This window comes from Stegostoma tigrinum, chromosome 1 (genome assembly GCF_030684315.1).
Source record: "Stegostoma tigrinum isolate sSteTig4 chromosome 1, sSteTig4.hap1, whole genome shotgun sequence".
Lineage (NCBI taxonomy): Eukaryota > Metazoa > Chordata > Chondrichthyes > Orectolobiformes > Stegostomatidae > Stegostoma > Stegostoma tigrinum.
Genome location: NC_081354.1, coordinates 175,351,377 through 175,368,062, shown reverse-complemented (window position 1 = coordinate 175,368,062; position 16,686 = coordinate 175,351,377). Strand labels below are relative to the sequence as shown.

The 16,686-nt window shown below is 46.9% G+C and overlaps 1 protein-coding gene across 1 annotated transcript in view; it reads right to left on the bottom strand.

Annotated features, from left to right (window-relative positions):
- Positions 1–13,573, bottom strand: part of eif2ak3 (eukaryotic translation initiation factor 2-alpha kinase 3) — a 116,462-nt gene extending 102,889 nt beyond the window's left edge. Inside the window, exons 1-2 of the mRNA XM_059650338.1 lie at positions 13,234–13,573; positions 9,777–9,906 (exon numbers count right to left, since the gene is read on the bottom strand). Coding sequence (XP_059506321.1) covers positions 9,777–9,906; positions 13,234–13,487 — 384 coding nt within the window. The 5' untranslated portion in view covers positions 13,488–13,573. The remainder of the gene's footprint in view (positions 1–9,776; positions 9,907–13,233) is intronic.
- Positions 13,574–16,686: the final 3,113 nt, after the last annotated feature.

Genomic DNA, 16,686 nt, shown 5'->3' with positions numbered 1-16,686 from the left:
TAACTGTACATCTCAATTTTTTTTTTCACTAATGAACAATAGCAGCAAACATGTTCAAAACAGCAGAAAGAGGTTTACAGTGAGAATTACAGCATTTATAAACCTGGAAAATGGGAATCCTCAACAGGCCAGAAAGTGAGGAATATTGAAATGAGTGGTATAGGGCGTAGGAGGTATGGAAGAGTGAAGTTATGGAAGGATTTGAAATCCCAAAAATTTTCCTGAACTACGAGCAATAAGGCCAGCAAGTACAGCTATGACTCATGAAGGAGGCTTAGTGCAAGTCAGGGTGTAGCCAGAGTTTTGGTTGAGCTCAATTCACAGCAGTGCACGCAAAATGTGTGGCAGGTCAGCAAAATATTGGACAGTTGACTCAAGAGGTAACAACAGGCAGTGAAAGGCTGGAAGGTAATGGGTTGTGTTGAAGTGGAGATGGGTAACAACAGGTGTGAAACCTGATGTTACATTTTCAGATTGTGCTGCTCAGGGACAGGAAAGATCTATAGGGGAAATCTAGAGATAACTGAGCAAGAGTTATTCACAACTGATCAAAACGGTAAAAGGAATAATTGAACAAGAAGTTAGCAATATCATCAATGTGGAATTCAAAACAGAAAAAAAATCCATGATCTTATTCAAAGGTGGAACAGGCTCAAAGAAAAAGAGAGACTAGGTGGTCTATTTCTGCTCCTATTCAACATATTTACTCGGCGGCAAGATGGAGAGGCCACATCAAGTCATATAGCACAAACAAACCCTTCGCTCCAACCATCCCATGCTGAACATAATCCCAAACTAAATTAGTCCCACCTGCTTGCTCATGGCCCACATTCCTCCAAATCTCTCCTATTCGTGTATCTATCCAAGTGTCTTTTAAACATCATAAGTTGTAACCACATCCACCACTTCCTCAGGAAGATCATTCCGCACACAAACTACCTTGTGAGTAAAAAAATCTGTCCTTCATGTCTTTAAATCCCTCTCCTCTTGTCTTAAAAAGATGTCCCCTAATTTTGAAACCCAGACAGCAGAACTGCACAGTCAAGCTTATCAAAAGCTGGAATTGGGTTTGATAAGAACAAGGAGATAAACGCTTACTGATTGTCACTTACGGGGGGATAACATTTAGGTCAAAAAGTTAGTATTCTAGGCCTATTCGCAATTGGGTTGTGTGGTTTGCCTTATTGTTTTACTGCACAAGTCCTTCAAGTCAGGAAGTATATAGTTTGCCTTAAAACCTGCAACCAAATTGCAAAAGGAGCACATCACCACAAGTTCAGGTTTATATTCTAATCTGACAGCTAACAAGCTGCAGCTTATTTCCTAGAAACTATAAATTCTGGAAGTGCCCTCCTTCCCATCCAAGCTTTCATATATCAACCAGAGGGCACATACAGACTACTGGAATAGTGTAGGTTAAATGGGCTTCAGATTGTTGTGCCGACCTGTCATACCATCGAGGGCCGAAGGGCCTGTACTGTGCTGTAATGTTCTATGTTCCGTGTACCTGTTACTGCAGCAGTGAATATAGCTGTCACTTGCCAGTGGTAGAAGGAGTGAATGTTTCAAGTTGGTGGATAGGGAGCTAATCAACCATGCTGCTATGCCTGTATAGTGTACAGCAGTGATATTACTCCACTTCAAAACATACCATCATCCAAGACTAAGTGCACCCAGATAACCAGAAAATAGTCAAAGCCTTCCTAGCCGCTGGAATATTTGTGAAAAATTGGCCACAAGTCAATGCATTTTCATATTTCTCAGAACTGTGCACCTAAACGCTTTTACACCAACCTGCAGACAACAACAGCAAGCTTAATTCAAAAGGATGTCGACATTAAAAGTTAAAAGTGCCAATGGACAGGGTGAGCATAAGACCATAAGACATTGGCCTAATTTCTGCTCCTTTCGGCCCATTGAGTCTGCTCCGCCGTTCAATCACGGCTGATAAGTTCCTCAACCCAATTCTCCATAATCAAGAACCTATCTATCTCAATCTTAAAATGTACTCAATGACCTGGCCTCCACAGTCTTCTGTGCTGGTGAATTCCATAGATTTACCACTCTGGCTGAAGTAGTTTCTCCTTATCTCCATTCTAAAATGTCTTCTCTTTACTCTAAGAGTGTGTCCTCGGGCCCTGGGCTCTCCTACCAGAGCATTAACAAACCCAAGTCAAACATTCAGACTGCACAAAAACAATCCAAAACGTGAACTGTGTAAAATCAGGCTACAAGGTTGAAGCCTCCATTGTCACAGAGACTTATGAACGACTGGTGGCAGTATAACCTAAGGGTCACGACACTTGAGTGGAGCAGTTGGGGCGGGGGGAGGCCATTTGGGTATTGAGAACGTGGAATCCCTCCACGGTAACCTCAGCCAATACAGGAATTGAACCCATGATGCTTGCATCACTTTACATCACAAACAAGCCATCCAGCCAACCCCCACATAATCTAATTATACTCCATGTTGCTAGAAGTTAAGAACGAGGAGGCTAAAACTCAGCACGGCAGTAGTAAAGTTATTAGAAAGTAATAATTAATTTGATCTTAAAACATATCGTCACTGTTACTTCTGATTGGAACCATACCAAAGACAATCCTTTTATTCTATAGGTACGTCAGGAACAAAAGAATGACTAGAGTAAGATTACGGCCAGTCAAGGTCAGTAGTGGGAAGTTGTACATGGAGTCCGAAGAGATAGGAGGCACTAAATGAATATTTTTTGTCTTTTTCCTGTGTGAATACACACAATGTTGTTGAGGAGAATACTGAGATACAGGCTATTAGACGAGATGGGATTCAGGTTCACAAAGGAGATGTCAGCAATTCTGAAAAGTGTGAAAATAGATAAGTCCCCTGGGCCAGATGGGAGGTATCCCAGGATTCTCTGGGACACTAGGGAGGAGATTGCAGAGCCTTTGGCTTTAATCTTTATGTTGTCATTGTCTACAGAAATAGTGCCAGAAGACTGGAGGATAGTAAATATTGTCCCCTTGTTCAAGAAGGGGAAGAGGGACAATCCCGGTAATTACAGACCAGTAAGCCTTACTTCGGTTGTGGGTAAAGTGTTGGAAAGGATTATAAGAGATAGGATTTATAATCATCCAGAAAGGAATAATTTGATTAGGGATAGTCAACACAGTTTTGTGAAGGGTAGGTCGTGCCTCACAAACCTTACTGAGTTCTTTGAGAAGGTGACCTAACAGATGGATGAGGGTAAAGCGGTTGGTGTGGTGTATATGGGTTTTAGTAAAGCATTTGATAAAGGATCCCCATGGTAGGCTTTTGCAAAATAACAGGAGTCATGGGATTGAGGGTGATTTAGCGGTTTGGATCAAAAATTGGCTAAATGGAAGACAAGAGAGTGGTGGTTGATGGGAAATGGTCATTCTGGAGTTCAGTTACTAGTGGTGTACCGCAAGCATCTGTTTTGGGGCCAATGCTGTTTGTCATTTTTATAAATGACCTGGACGAGGGCATAGAAGGATGGGTTAGTAAATTTGCAGATGACACTAAAGTCAGTGGAGTTATGTATAGTGTGGAAGGATGTTGCAGGTTACAGAGGGACATAGATAAGCTGCAGAGTTGGGCTAAGAGGTAGCAAATGGAGTTTAAGGCGCAAAAGTGTGAGGTGATTCACCTTGGAAGGACTAACAGGAATACAGAGTACTGGGCTAATGGTAAGATTCTTGGTAGTGTGGATGTGCAGACATATCTCAGCGTTCATGTACATAGATCCCTGAAAGTATCCACCCAGGCTGATGCCCTATCAGGGGTATGGTGTGTTAGGTTTTTTTGGTTGAGAGATTGAGTTCCAGAGCCATGAGGTCATGTTGCAGCTGTACAAAACTCTGGTGCGGCTGCACTTGGAGTATTGTGTACAGTTCCGGTCACAGCATTGTAGGAAGGATGCAGAAGAATTGGAAAGAGTGAAAACGGGATTTACCAGGATGTTAGATAATAAAATGTGAGGCTGGATGAACACAGCAGGCCAAGCAGCATCTCAGGAGCACAAAAGCTGACGTTTCGGGCCTAGACCCTTCATCAGAGAGGGGGATGGGGGGAGGGAACTGGAATAAATAGGGAGAGAGGGGGAGGCGGACCGAAGATGGAGAGAAAAGAAGATAGGTGGAGAGAGTATAGGTGGGGAGGTAGGGAGGGGATAGGTCAGTCCAGGGAAGATGGACAGGTCAAGGAGGTGAGATGAGGTTAGTAGGTAGATGGGGGTGCGGCTTGGGGTGGGAGGAAGGCCTGGGTGAGAGGAAGAACAGGTTAGGGAGGGTTGGACTGGTTTTGGGATGCAGTGGGTGGAGGGGAAGAGCTGGGCTGGTTGTGTGGTGCAGTGGGGGGAGGGGACAAACTGGACTGGTTTAGGGATGCAGTTGGGGAAGGGGAGATTTTGAAACTGGTGAAGTCCACATTGATACCATATGGCTGCAGGGTTCCCAGGCGGAATATGAGTTGCTGTTCCTGCAACCTTCGGGTGGCATCATTGTGGCACTGCAGGAGGCCCATGATGGACATGTCATCTAAAGAATGGGAGGGGGAGTGGAAATGGTTTGCGACTGGGAGGTGCAGTAGTTTGTTGCGAACTGAGCGGAGGTGTTCTGTAAAGCGGTCTCCAAGCCTCCACTTGGTTTCCCCAATGTAGAGGTAGCCACACCGGGTACAGTGGATGCAGTATACCACATTGGCAGATGTGTAGGTGAACCTCTGCTTAATGTGGAATGTCATCTTGGGGCCTGGGATGGGGGTGAGGGGGGAGATGTGGGGGCAAGTGTAGCATTTCCTGCGGTTGCAGGGGAAGGTGCTGGGTGTGGTGGGGTTGGAGGGCAGCGTGGACCGAACAAGGGAGTCACGGAGAGAGTGGTCTCTCCGGAAAGCAGACAGGGGTGGGGATGGAAAAATGTCTTGGGTGGTGGGGTCGGATTGTAGATGGCGGAAGTGTCGGAGGATGATGTGTTGTATCCGGAGGTCGGTGGGGTGGTGTGTGCTCCTGAGATGCTGCTTGGCCTGCTGTGTTCATCCAGCCTCACATTTTATTATCTTGGAATTCTCCAGCATCTGCAGTTCCCATTATCTCTTTACCAGGATGTTGCCTGGTATGGAGGGAAGGTCTTATGGAGGAAAGGCTGAGAGACTGGAGGCTGTTTTCATTAGAGAGAATGAGGTTAAGAGGTGACCTAATAGAGACATACAAGATGATCACAGGACTCGGTAGGGTGGACAGTGAGAGCCTCTTTCCTCGGATGGAGATGGCTAGCAGGAGGGGACATAGCTTTAAATTGAGGGGTGATAGATATAGGATAGATGTCAGAGGTCGGTTCTTTACTCAGAGAGTAGTAAGGCATGGAATGCCCTGCCTGCAACAATAGTAGGCTCGCCAAGTTTAAGGGCATTTAAATGGTCATTGGATAAACATATGGATAATAATAGAATAGCGTCAGTTAGATAGGCTTCAGATTGGTTTCACTGGTCAGCACAACATTTGAGGGCCGAAGGGCCTGTACTGCACTGTTGTGTTCTATGTACTATGTTCTAGAAAAGGGGCAACAATTCAATGAAACTGCAGTCTGATCAAAAATTTAAAAGCCTGGTCTACTATGGAGTTAGTAAAATCTTTCATGTGAATTATTAAGAACATTGCAACTATTTCAAAAGTGCCCTGTGCTTTTCGTTAGGAGACAGCCATTAAATATCACAATATTTTGTGAAACCAAACTAAGCCCTTAAAATTCAGAGCATTAATCTTTCTTCAGCTGTAATCATATTTTTGATATTCAGACTGATTTTATTTGAAAATTCTATTCATGGACTGAGTGTCACTGACATTTACACCCATTCCTAACTTTCCTTAAAGTTAAGGTTAGAGTGAGCTTCCTTCTTTAACTGCTGCCACCCATTTGGTGTAGACACACCAACAATGTGAATGAAAGTGAAGTGGTAAACCTCCAAGTCAGGATTGTATGTGGCAACATTTCCAATTATCTGATGCCCTTTGTCCTTCTTGGTGGCAGAAGCCATGTGTATGGAACATACTGTTTTCTGAAGAAGGGTCTAGGCCCAAAACGTCAGCCTTCTTGCTCCTCTGATGCTGCTTGGCCTGCTGTGTTCATCCAGCTCTACACCTTGTATTCTCACATGCTCCAGCATCTGCAGTTCCTACTATTTCTGATACTATCAAAGGTGCCTTGCAAAGCTACTGAAGTGCATTTTGCAGTTGATACACACTGTTGCCCAGGTATACCAGTGGTCCTCATTCAACAATTGGCAACAACACAATAGGAGAGATGAAGAGACACTTCCTAGTTGTTCTGTGAGGATAGATTGCTGCACAGTGACTCGAACAAGTGCATAATTATTTGCAGCATAGGACATGCAGAGCGATAGGCAGAATGGGTTAATTTTGATTATTCCTTTCTGTTGCAAGCTGCTATTGAGAATGGCAACATTACTATGTTGTTGAATAAATATGAAAATAACAATTAGCTTGGAGAACTGATGTGTATGTTAAATGCACAATATCAAATATTTGCTCTCTTTGCCTCATCTGAAACAATAAGTCGCTAATAACCAAAAGAAATGTAAACAATACTCTGGTGATTATCATACCCTGAATAAATTTAACGGGTAAACATTTCAATGCCATGGGGATCTACACAAGCTTCAACTTAAATCAAGTCATTGTCTCTAAACTTACATCAGCAATTGCTGCAAAGTTCACAGCACAGATGATGTAACTCAAAACTTCAATAGCTGTATTAGGCACTAATCCAACTTCAAGACAGGCTGATACTGATTGGATTAGTGAAGAGTTGTGGACAAGTCAAGACCTTCTTGTGGGTCTTTTCCTGGGCCTAGCCAAATTGGTCTAGGCAGCAGGCTGTGGAGGGTATCACGGTTGTTGGCTGACTGTCTGCCCCTCTTCGGTGGTTACAGATGATTTGGTGATGGGAGAAAGAAAAACATTTAGTCGTACATAAGAGCACTTGCAGACATTAAAGAGCAAAAAAAATCTCCGACAAGAGGTCTCATGGTAGCAATAGCATCCCCATTGTTGAGCCTCAGATCTAGGCTCCAGTACCATTTGCTCCAGAAATGTGCAATATATCATCTTGAATGAGGTAATTAAAAAATATCTAATATAGACAGAGAACATTACAGCACAGGCCCTTCGGCACTCGATGTTGTGCCTACCTGTCATACCGATCTAAAGCCCATCTAACCTACACTATTCCATACACGTCCATATGCTTATCCAATGATGACTTAAATGTACCTAAAGTCGGCGAATCTACTACCGTTGCAGGCAAAGCGTTCCATTCCCTTACTACTCTCTGAGTAAAGAAACTACCTCTGACATCTGTCCTATATCTTTCACCCCTCAATTTAAAGCTATGCCCCCTCGTACTTGCCGTCACCATCCTAGGAAAAAGGATCTCCCTATCTACCCTATCTAACCCTCTGATTATTTTATGTGTTTCAATTAAGTCACCTCTCAACCTTCTTCTCTCTAATGAAAACAGCCTCAAGTCCCTCAGCCTTTCCTCGTAAGACCTTCCCTCCATACCAGGCAACATCCTAGTAAATCTCCTCTGCACACTTTCCAAAGCTTCCACATCCTTCTTACAACGCGGTGACCAGAATTGTACGCAATACTCCAAGTGCGGCCGCACCAGAGTTTTGTACAGCTGCAGCATAAAATACAGCTGCAGCTGTAATTTCTCCTAGAAATGGCTCTTATGGCACTGTGGTAGTGCTCCTATTTGTAGGCCAGGAGCTCAGGGTTCAAGTCCCACCAACTCTGAGCGTGTCACAATATGTCTGAACAGTTTGCTTAATAAAAAGATACCTACTCTGCCTAACCAGGAAATTTATATCTACTCTTGGCCCTCCACACTAGGGGAAGGTGGTGTCACACTGGTAAAGTTAATGGACTAATAATCCAGAGTGCCAGGCTTGCACTCTGGGGAAACAAAAGTTGAACTCCCACTATCACAAAATGTAGAAACTTGAAATCAATTAAGCAGAACTCTTGTGGTAGTGTCCCTACCTCAGAGCCTGAAGTCGAGGTCAATTCTCATAGGCTTCATGAACAAATTGATTAAAATATCTCCACTTATACTCTCCCAGAAAGGTCTTTAGTAGTGGTGTCCCTAACTTTCAGCCAAGGCAGAGTTTCAAGTCCCAACTGCATCAGAGTGTGCAATAATATTTCTGAGCAGACTGACCACGTATCTATTATCAGTTATCATAAATATCCATGTAGTTCACTAATGTCCTTCAGGGAAAGAAAGCTGCTCCCGATGTGGCCACCTCTACATCAGTGAGACCAAGCAGAGACTGTTTTGTGGAGCATCTGCACTCTGGTCATGACAACCACCACCACTTTACAGTCGCAAACCATTTAAACAACACCTCCCCCCCCCCCCCCCCCCCCCCCACCCCAACAACCTGGGTGACATGTCCATCCTGGGCCTCCTCCAGTATCACAATGACACCACACACACAAGCTGAAGCAGCACCTCATTCTGCCTCAGCAACCTATGGCCCAATTGCCTAAACATGGATTTCACCAGTTTTAAAATCCCCCCACCCTGGCCTCATGCTATGCCCAACCCGCCCTCTCATTCTTGCCTTGACACAATCTGTCTATCTTCTCTCCCATCCATCCTGCTGACCAATTCCCACCACTGTCTACCTGCATTCATCATCATCCCACCTACCCTCTCCAGCTCCACCCCTCTTCTCTATTTCTGAGCTCCCTTCCCCCTCCCGACTTCTGAAGGGTCGCAACCCAAAACGACAACTTTCCTGCTCCTCTGATGCTGCTTGGCCTGCTGTGTTCCTCCAGGCCACACTTATCTCTGATTCCAGCATCAGCAGTTCTTGCTATCTTTGCCATCCTTAGCTAGTCTAGGCTACTGTCTACATACAACTATGTCATTAGCTCTTAACTACCTTCCAATCAATTAAAGATTTGCAATAAAATGCTGGTCTCGCCACTGACAGCAACATCCCATGAACAGGAACTTTCTTCTTAAAACATTACACATTCTAGGCCTGCTATAGGGTTTCATTCCACAACTTCCACATTCAGGTTGGAGGCATTACCAAATGATCCAAGTCTACTGTGCAATTAATACAATGAGCTAACAAATCAAAAACGTACAAACATTTCAACATGGAAAGTGCAATAACAAGAACCTTCACGAGTTAAAAAAGATCCTAAAAGCTTTTGCTGCTGAAAATATCTCCTATTTTGGACAGGTATCAATTTAAGTGGAAACGACTGAAGGCTCAAGTTCAAACAAGCTTGTAAAGTGGGTTTTGAGGCAGATCTTCAGGAAAAAGATGGTGTGGTGCAGCAGAGCGCGAGAGATTTGAGGAGGCAATTCCTGAGCTTAGCACCTGAATAATTGGCCAGCCAAATAAATGGTGAATTCACAAGAGGCCAATGTTAATGCAATCCAGAGTTCCGGCAAGATGCAAGGCAGGAGTTGATTCCACAAATTCACAATGAACGAGTCCACGAAGATAGTAAATCCAGGGCTTTGTGGGATAGCATGTCCAATATAGGTCAGCAGTGCTATGAATGAGCTAATGTTTATGAAAGCCAGAGAATAGGAAACAGGAAATCTTTTGGATAGTTGTATCTGGAGGCAACACAAGCATCGGTTCAGCTTTGGGTAGATGGACTGAAGCAGAAATGGAGACACAGTTGATGTTATAAAAGTGGAAGATGTTTCAAATTATGGTATTTGCCTCTTACCTCAGGCTTGCTGAGGCTGGCAGAGACTAAAGAGCCAGCTCCTACATCAAGTTCCCAACGCTTGGCACCATGATTCTCTGGATCCAATGCTACAACGCGCCCATCCATCGTACTTACAATAACCAGGGATCTGCCAGCAGACACAAAGAATAGGTCATCTGACAAAACAGCTTTCACTTTTAAAAGAAAAATCACAAACCCGATAGTAGCCATGTTGATGCATTTCTGTAAAACTAGCTTATATGATTTCCAGAGTTTCCATCATAAGCTTCCAGCGTTCAACATCAAATCACAGAACATTAACCCCTTCTAAACTTGGATTTCGTCTCAAACACTACCTTAAATAATAACAGATGTACATAAAAGTTACAGCACAACAAAAGGCTATTAAGATCTCCTGGTATTTGCCAACATTTTTGTTCAAACCATTCTCATCTCTTTTCCTAGTCCCTCAATCTTGTGCTCTTAAGCATCAATACATCCTAAAATACTGATCCTACCATGTCTGCAATCATGTTTATTGTCTTTCTGCTGCTTGTATCCACTCAGAGCACGACATCTGCTGTCCTGTAATTGAAACTGTTTGATAATTATCCAAACATGCTTAGGTCGACACCTGTTTCTGGTCCACTTTACTTCCAACAGGAGACCTCTGTAAATTCTTCATTCTTCAAAAGCAAATGTTGAAAAATCTACCATTAATCTAAATTTTTTTGCACTCAATTTCAATATGCCAATTCTGACTGATGAATGAACCATCACTATCAGCAGAGTTAATGTGTAGTGATATATTAAGGTATTCTTCACAACCAAAAGGGCACTAACACTTAAAAAATAAAAGCATACCAGTATTGAATAGAGTTACAAAGCCTCAAGCAAACATTCTCACTGTAAAATCCCAACATTAAATCACTGCCTGTATGACAAAACAGTTGCAAAAGAAAGACCATTTTTTAAAAAACGTTTAGTGTCCTTTGCAGTCTCTAAATTTTCATTTAAAAATGGTAGGTACTGCTGCAAGAAAAACAAACAAGGTCACATTTGGTGGACCAGAGTTTCTCTCATCTATTAGGAAGGGTCCACTCAGTTGCACTGCAAAAGGGATACAACATGATTAGGTGGAAGTTGTGTAATGTCCATTGTGGAAAACAACCAAAGGTGTATCAAATACTGTCCAGAGATACTCCAACTCAATTCTCTTTGGTGGCTAAAACTTTACTTCCTTCTGAGAACTTTCACCACTGACTAGCAGTAAGAACTGGTCTGTTCAGCCTAATGGCATCCCCTGTTCCCGCATTGTATTTAAATTGTTCCTGGGGGGTGCGAGCAATCATGAAACAGCGCTAAAATCATACATTGCAAGGTTGCTTGAGGTGGTTTAGTGCGTGCTGTTTCATGTGGGTCACGTTGAACAGGTGACAGAAAACGAAGAGATAAACAAAATTTTCAGCAACATGAGTTGAAAGAAGTTTAAGAAGTATTAATCCTATGCTAAACAAAGTACATGGTACTCCATGACAGAACATAAAAAGGTCATATTAAACCGACATCATGGCCATTACATTAATCTTAAATTTCTGTGCAAGTTTTGCTACAGCTTATTTTCATTCCCACATTTCCACAGGAAAACGAGCATTAATCTTGAAAATATTCACCTCCCAGCATAAGCCCTTCACCTCACATGAACCTTCATACAGTGGGGATAAGGGGGGGGGGGGGGGGGGTTTGATGGCACGGAAGTGGGGGGGGGGGTTGATGGCACGGAAGTGGGGGGGGGGGGTTGATGGCACGGAAGTGGGGGAGGGGGGTTGATGGCACGGAAGTGGGGGAGGGGGGTTGATGGCACGGAAGTGGGGGAGGGGGGTTGATGGCACGGAAGTGGGGGAGGGGGGGTTGATGGCACGGAAGTGGGGGAGGGGGGGTTGATGGCACAGAAGGGGAGGGGGGGGGTGATGGAAGGGGAGGGGGGGTGATGGAAGGGGAGGGGGGGTGATGGAAGGGGAGGGGGGGTGATGGAAGGGGAGGGGGGGTGATGGAAGGGGAGGGGGGGTGATGGAAGGGGAGGGGGGGTGATGGAAGGGGAGGGGGGGTGATGGAAGGGGAGGGGGGGTGATGGAAGGGGAGGGGGGGGTGATGGAAGGGGAGGGGGTGATGGAAGGGGAGGGGGGGGTGATGGAAGGGGAGGGGGGGGTGATGGAAGGGGAGGGGGGGGTGATGGAAGGGGAGGGGGGGGTGATGGAAGGGGAGGGGGGGTGATGGAAGGGGAGGGGGGGTGATGGAAGGGGAGGGGGGGTGATGGAAGGGGAGGGGGGGTGATGGAAGGGGAGGGGGGGTGATGGAAGGGGAGGGGGGGTGATGGAAGGGGAGGGGGGGGTGATGGAAGGGGAGGGGGGGGTGATGGAAGGGGAGGGGGGGGTGATGGAAGGGGAGGGGGGGGTGATGGAAGGGGAGGGGGGGGTGATGGAAGGGGAGGGGGGGGTGATGGAAGGGGAGGGGGGGTGATGGAAGGGGAGGGGGGGTGATGGAAGGGGAGGGGGGGTGATGGAAGGGGAGGGGGGGGTGATGGAAGGGGAGGGGGGGGTGATGGAAGGGGAGGGGGGGGTGATGGAAGGGGAGGGGGGGGTGATGGAAGGGGAGGGGGGGTGATGGAAGGGGAGGGGGGGTGATGGAAGGGGAGGGGGGGTGATGGAAGGGGAGGGGGGGTGATGGAAGGGGAGGGGGGGTGATGGAAGGGGAGGGGGGGTGATGGAAGGGGAGGGGGGGGTGATGGAAGGGGAGGGGGGGGTGATGGAAGGGGAGGGGGGGTGATGGAAGGGGAGGGGGGGTGATGGAAGGGGAGGGGGGGGTGATGGAAGGGGAGGGGGGGGTGATGGAAGGGGAGGGGGGGGTGATGGAAGGGGAGGGGGGGGTGATGGAAGGGGAGGGGGGGGGTGATGGAAGGGGAGGGGGGGGTGATGGAAGGGGAGGGGGGGTGATGGAAGGGGAGGGGGGGGTGATGGAAGGGGAGGGGGGGGTGATGGAAGGGGAGGGGGGGGTGATGGAAGGGGAGGGGGGGGTGATGGAAGGGGAGGGGGGGGTGATGGAAGGGGAGGGGGGGGTGATGGAAGGGGAGGGGGGGGTGATGGAAGGGGAGGGGGGGGTGATGGAAGGGGAGGGGGGGGTGATGGAAGGGGAGGGGGGGTGATGGAAGGGGAGGGGGGGGGTGATGGAAGGGGAGGGGGGGTGATGGAAGGGGAGGGGGGGGTGATGGAAGGGGAGGGGGGGGTGATGGAAGGGGAGGGGGGGGTGATGGAAGGGGAGGGGGGGGTGATGGAAGGGGAGGGGGGGGGTGATGGAAGGGGAGGGGGGGTGATGGAAGGGGAGGGGGGGGGTGATGGAAGGGGAGGGGGGGGTTGATGGAAGGGGTGGCAATAAAAGGAGGGAGGGTCGCCAGGTTTTATGGAGGATTGCTGCCTACCTGGGTTGATCTTCTCCACTCGTAACACTCTCTTCCGCCTCATCGTCCTCCACGACCGCTTCTAACCCGCCTCCTTCCGCCGGCGCCCCAAGGACTGCGATCGGTTTCACCCCACGGACCCAGGAGGCCTCGGCCGGTGCCGAAGCCGGAGCCGGAGCCTCGGGGAGCGGCTGCCCCTGGGCTACAGCAACGGCCACCGCCAAAAAAAGAAAGAGAGGGCGGCCCAAGTGGCCGAACTGCAGCCAGGAATCCATAAATCGGACATGAACGATCAGAGCAGCAGACACAACGCCAGCCACCAGCTCCCGGAAAACCCTCAACTCCGGCCGTTCTCCTCTGTTTGTTATGGTCCGTTAGAAAAAAAAGGAGGCTATGGGCGGGAGTTCAACGAAGAGCTCCCATTCATCGATTGGTCTACATTTCAGTCACTCAGTTAAGCATTACCAATACCAATTCCGATCATGACCTTAGAGCCCGCCTTACATCACCGATTGTACGATATTACTGTCACTCAGCTCTCGCGACCAGTCATTGCTTTTCCCGTAGGGGCGCGGATCTTTGTCTCGTGATTGGCTGGAGGTCATGCCTTCTCAGGCTACGCTTGCCCAATCGGCGGTGGGCGTATACGGCGGGCCAATCGACCGCCTCTCAATGGTCCGAGCCTTCCCGGTCCGACCAATGAGAAGAGGGGTGGTGCGGGGCGACCCGAGGGTTCGGTCACGCGATGCCCCAGCGCCGCTCATTCATGCCGATGGTGAGTCTTCCTGATTGGTGGAGCGGCTCGAGGGCATCGCCACAGAGACGTGGCCGTTTCCAGAGTGGCGCTGGTTCGAGGAAAGGGAGGGGCATGGGGAAGTGGGCGGTCTGTGGGAAGTAGGCGGGGCCTGCAGGAAAGGCATGTCGAACTGGCAACCTCAGTTCTGTTTCTCTCTCCACTAACTCTCCCGGACCTGCTGAGCTTCTCCAGCACTTTTCTGATTTAATTTCAGCTTCCTGCATTTGTAGTAGTTTTAAGTAGTCTTGGGCTCTTTTTCGTTCCCTTCCCCAGAAATAGAAGAGGGCCTTCAAGTTCACTATGAGCTACCATGTAGTTGATGCTGTAGACAAGGAGGAGGATTGTTCAGTCCTATGAGGGATGCTAGAAGAAGTGTTGTAGATATGAGAGCCAGGGAATTTGGGGGTAACCTTTCCAGGAGAGAGCTGTGCGAAAGTTTCACATGTCATATGGAGCAATTGAAAATTAGATTAGAGATTAGAGTCCCTACAGTGTGGGAACGGGCCCTTCAGTCCAACAAGTCCACACCGCCCAGTGGAGCATCCCACCCAGACCCAACCCCCTATAACCCTCATACTCCTGAACACTAGGAGCAATTTAGCATGGCCGATCCACCTAGCCTGCATGTCTTTGGACTGTGGGAGGAAACCGGAGCACCCGGAGGAAACACATGCAGACACGGGGAAAATGTGCGAACTCCACACAGATAGTTACCTGAGGCTGGAATGGAACCTGGGTCCCTGGCGCTGTGAGGCTGCAGTGCTAACCACTGAGCCACCGTGCTGCCCAGTGAAGCATTGATTGCAGAGCTATATCTTGATGTGATTTAGATTATAATGTTTAATATATTACCTGTGTTGAATGGTTTCTGATGATGCTCTCTGATGAAGGGTCTAGGCCTGAAACATCAGCTTTTGTGCTCCTGAGATGCTGCTTGGCCTGCTGTGTTCATCCAGCTCCACACTTTGTTATCTTGAATAGTTTGTTATTTTTCCTTAAGAATTCAGGAAGGTGGGGCACAAAGAGCCAGAAAGCTGGAAATCACAGGCCAATTGATTTGACATTTAACATGGGGAAAATCCTGAATCACTTTATTTGGGATGATATAATGCATCACTTAGAAAATCTCAATGCTATCATGCAGTGTTAACATACAGGACATTGGTGAGGCCTCTTGTGGAATACTGTGTCCAGTTCTAGTCGCCCAGTTATAGGAAGGATGTTGTTAAGCTGGAACAGGGTTCAGAAGAAATTTAACAGGATGTTGCTGGGTATGGGTGGTTTGAGTTAGAAAGAAAGGCTGGATAGGCTGGGATGTTTTTCCACTGGACCATAGGAGGTTGAGAGGTGACTTTATAGAAGTTTATAAAATAATGAGGGGTATAGATAGATTGGTAGCTGTCTTTACCCTAGGATGGGGGATTTCAAGACTTGATGGCACATTTTGAAAGGAGAGAGATTTAAAAAAAGGTGAGGGCGAAATTCTTTTACCCATAGTGATCTGCTTGTGTGGAATGAACTTCTGAGAAAGTTGTGGATGTGAGTACAATTACGAAGTTTAAAAGACACTTGGATGAGTACATGAATAGGAAAGGTTGGAGGGATAGTGGCCAGGAGCAAGCAGGTGGTACTAATTTAGTTTGGGATTATGTTCAGTCTGGACTGTTTGGACCGAGGGATCTGTTTCCGTGCTGTATGAATCTATGAAACAATAATAGAAATTGCTGAACAGAAACTCTTCAGAACAGTTCTGAAGAAGGATCACTGGACCCGAAATGTTAACTCTGCTTTCTCTTCACAAACGATGCCAGACCAATAATTTCAGTTTCTGATTTCCAGCATCTGCAGTTTTATTTTGTTCGAAGTTAACATGATTGTTTGAAGGGGAATTATCTTTCACTGATTTATTGGAATTGTCTTAGGAAGTAACAAGCAATGTGGATAAAGGGAAAGTTTCAACTTGTACTTCCATTTTCTTTCCAGGATGCATTTGACAAAGTGTCACATCAAAGATTATTCAACAAAATAAGATCTAATGGCTTAAGGGAGTAACATGAGCGATCGATAGAAGATTAGCTAGGTAACGAGAAATAGAGAGTGGGCGAACATTGCAGTTTGACTCTGCTCAGCAAACAAACCAAAGGCATTTCTGGTACAAGACCCTCACAGTTTGAAGAATTAACATATGCACGTATTGCATACTGCCTGGCTTGCCATAGTCACATTACCAGTCTCTCAGCATTCACTTCTTAGTTTATGGCAGCCGTTAAACATATGACACATCAAAAACTCACAAAGTTCATAGTCCAGATTAATCTTTTAATTATTACTTGACTTTCCTCCAAGGTTTTTATTGACACGTCTCTTCAAATAGTTTAGGGTGGTCTGATTGGTCTGGTGATTTTCGGCGGCCACCAGCCTGTCAGCTTGCAAGTTCACTCCCCAGCCTGACTGACACAGGGATTCTATCTCCCTGGGGAAGTAGTCACTGCCTGGAGTTATTGGTTGGTTCATTGAACTGACTGGTTTTCATGCAAAAGTTTTGTCTCCCTACAAGGTGACATTGTCAGTGCTGTGTAGCCACCGTTGAACATAGACCATGGAACAGTACAGGCCCTTCGTCCCACAATGTTGTGCTGAACTTTTACCCTAATCCTACGGTCTATCTAACCTCCACC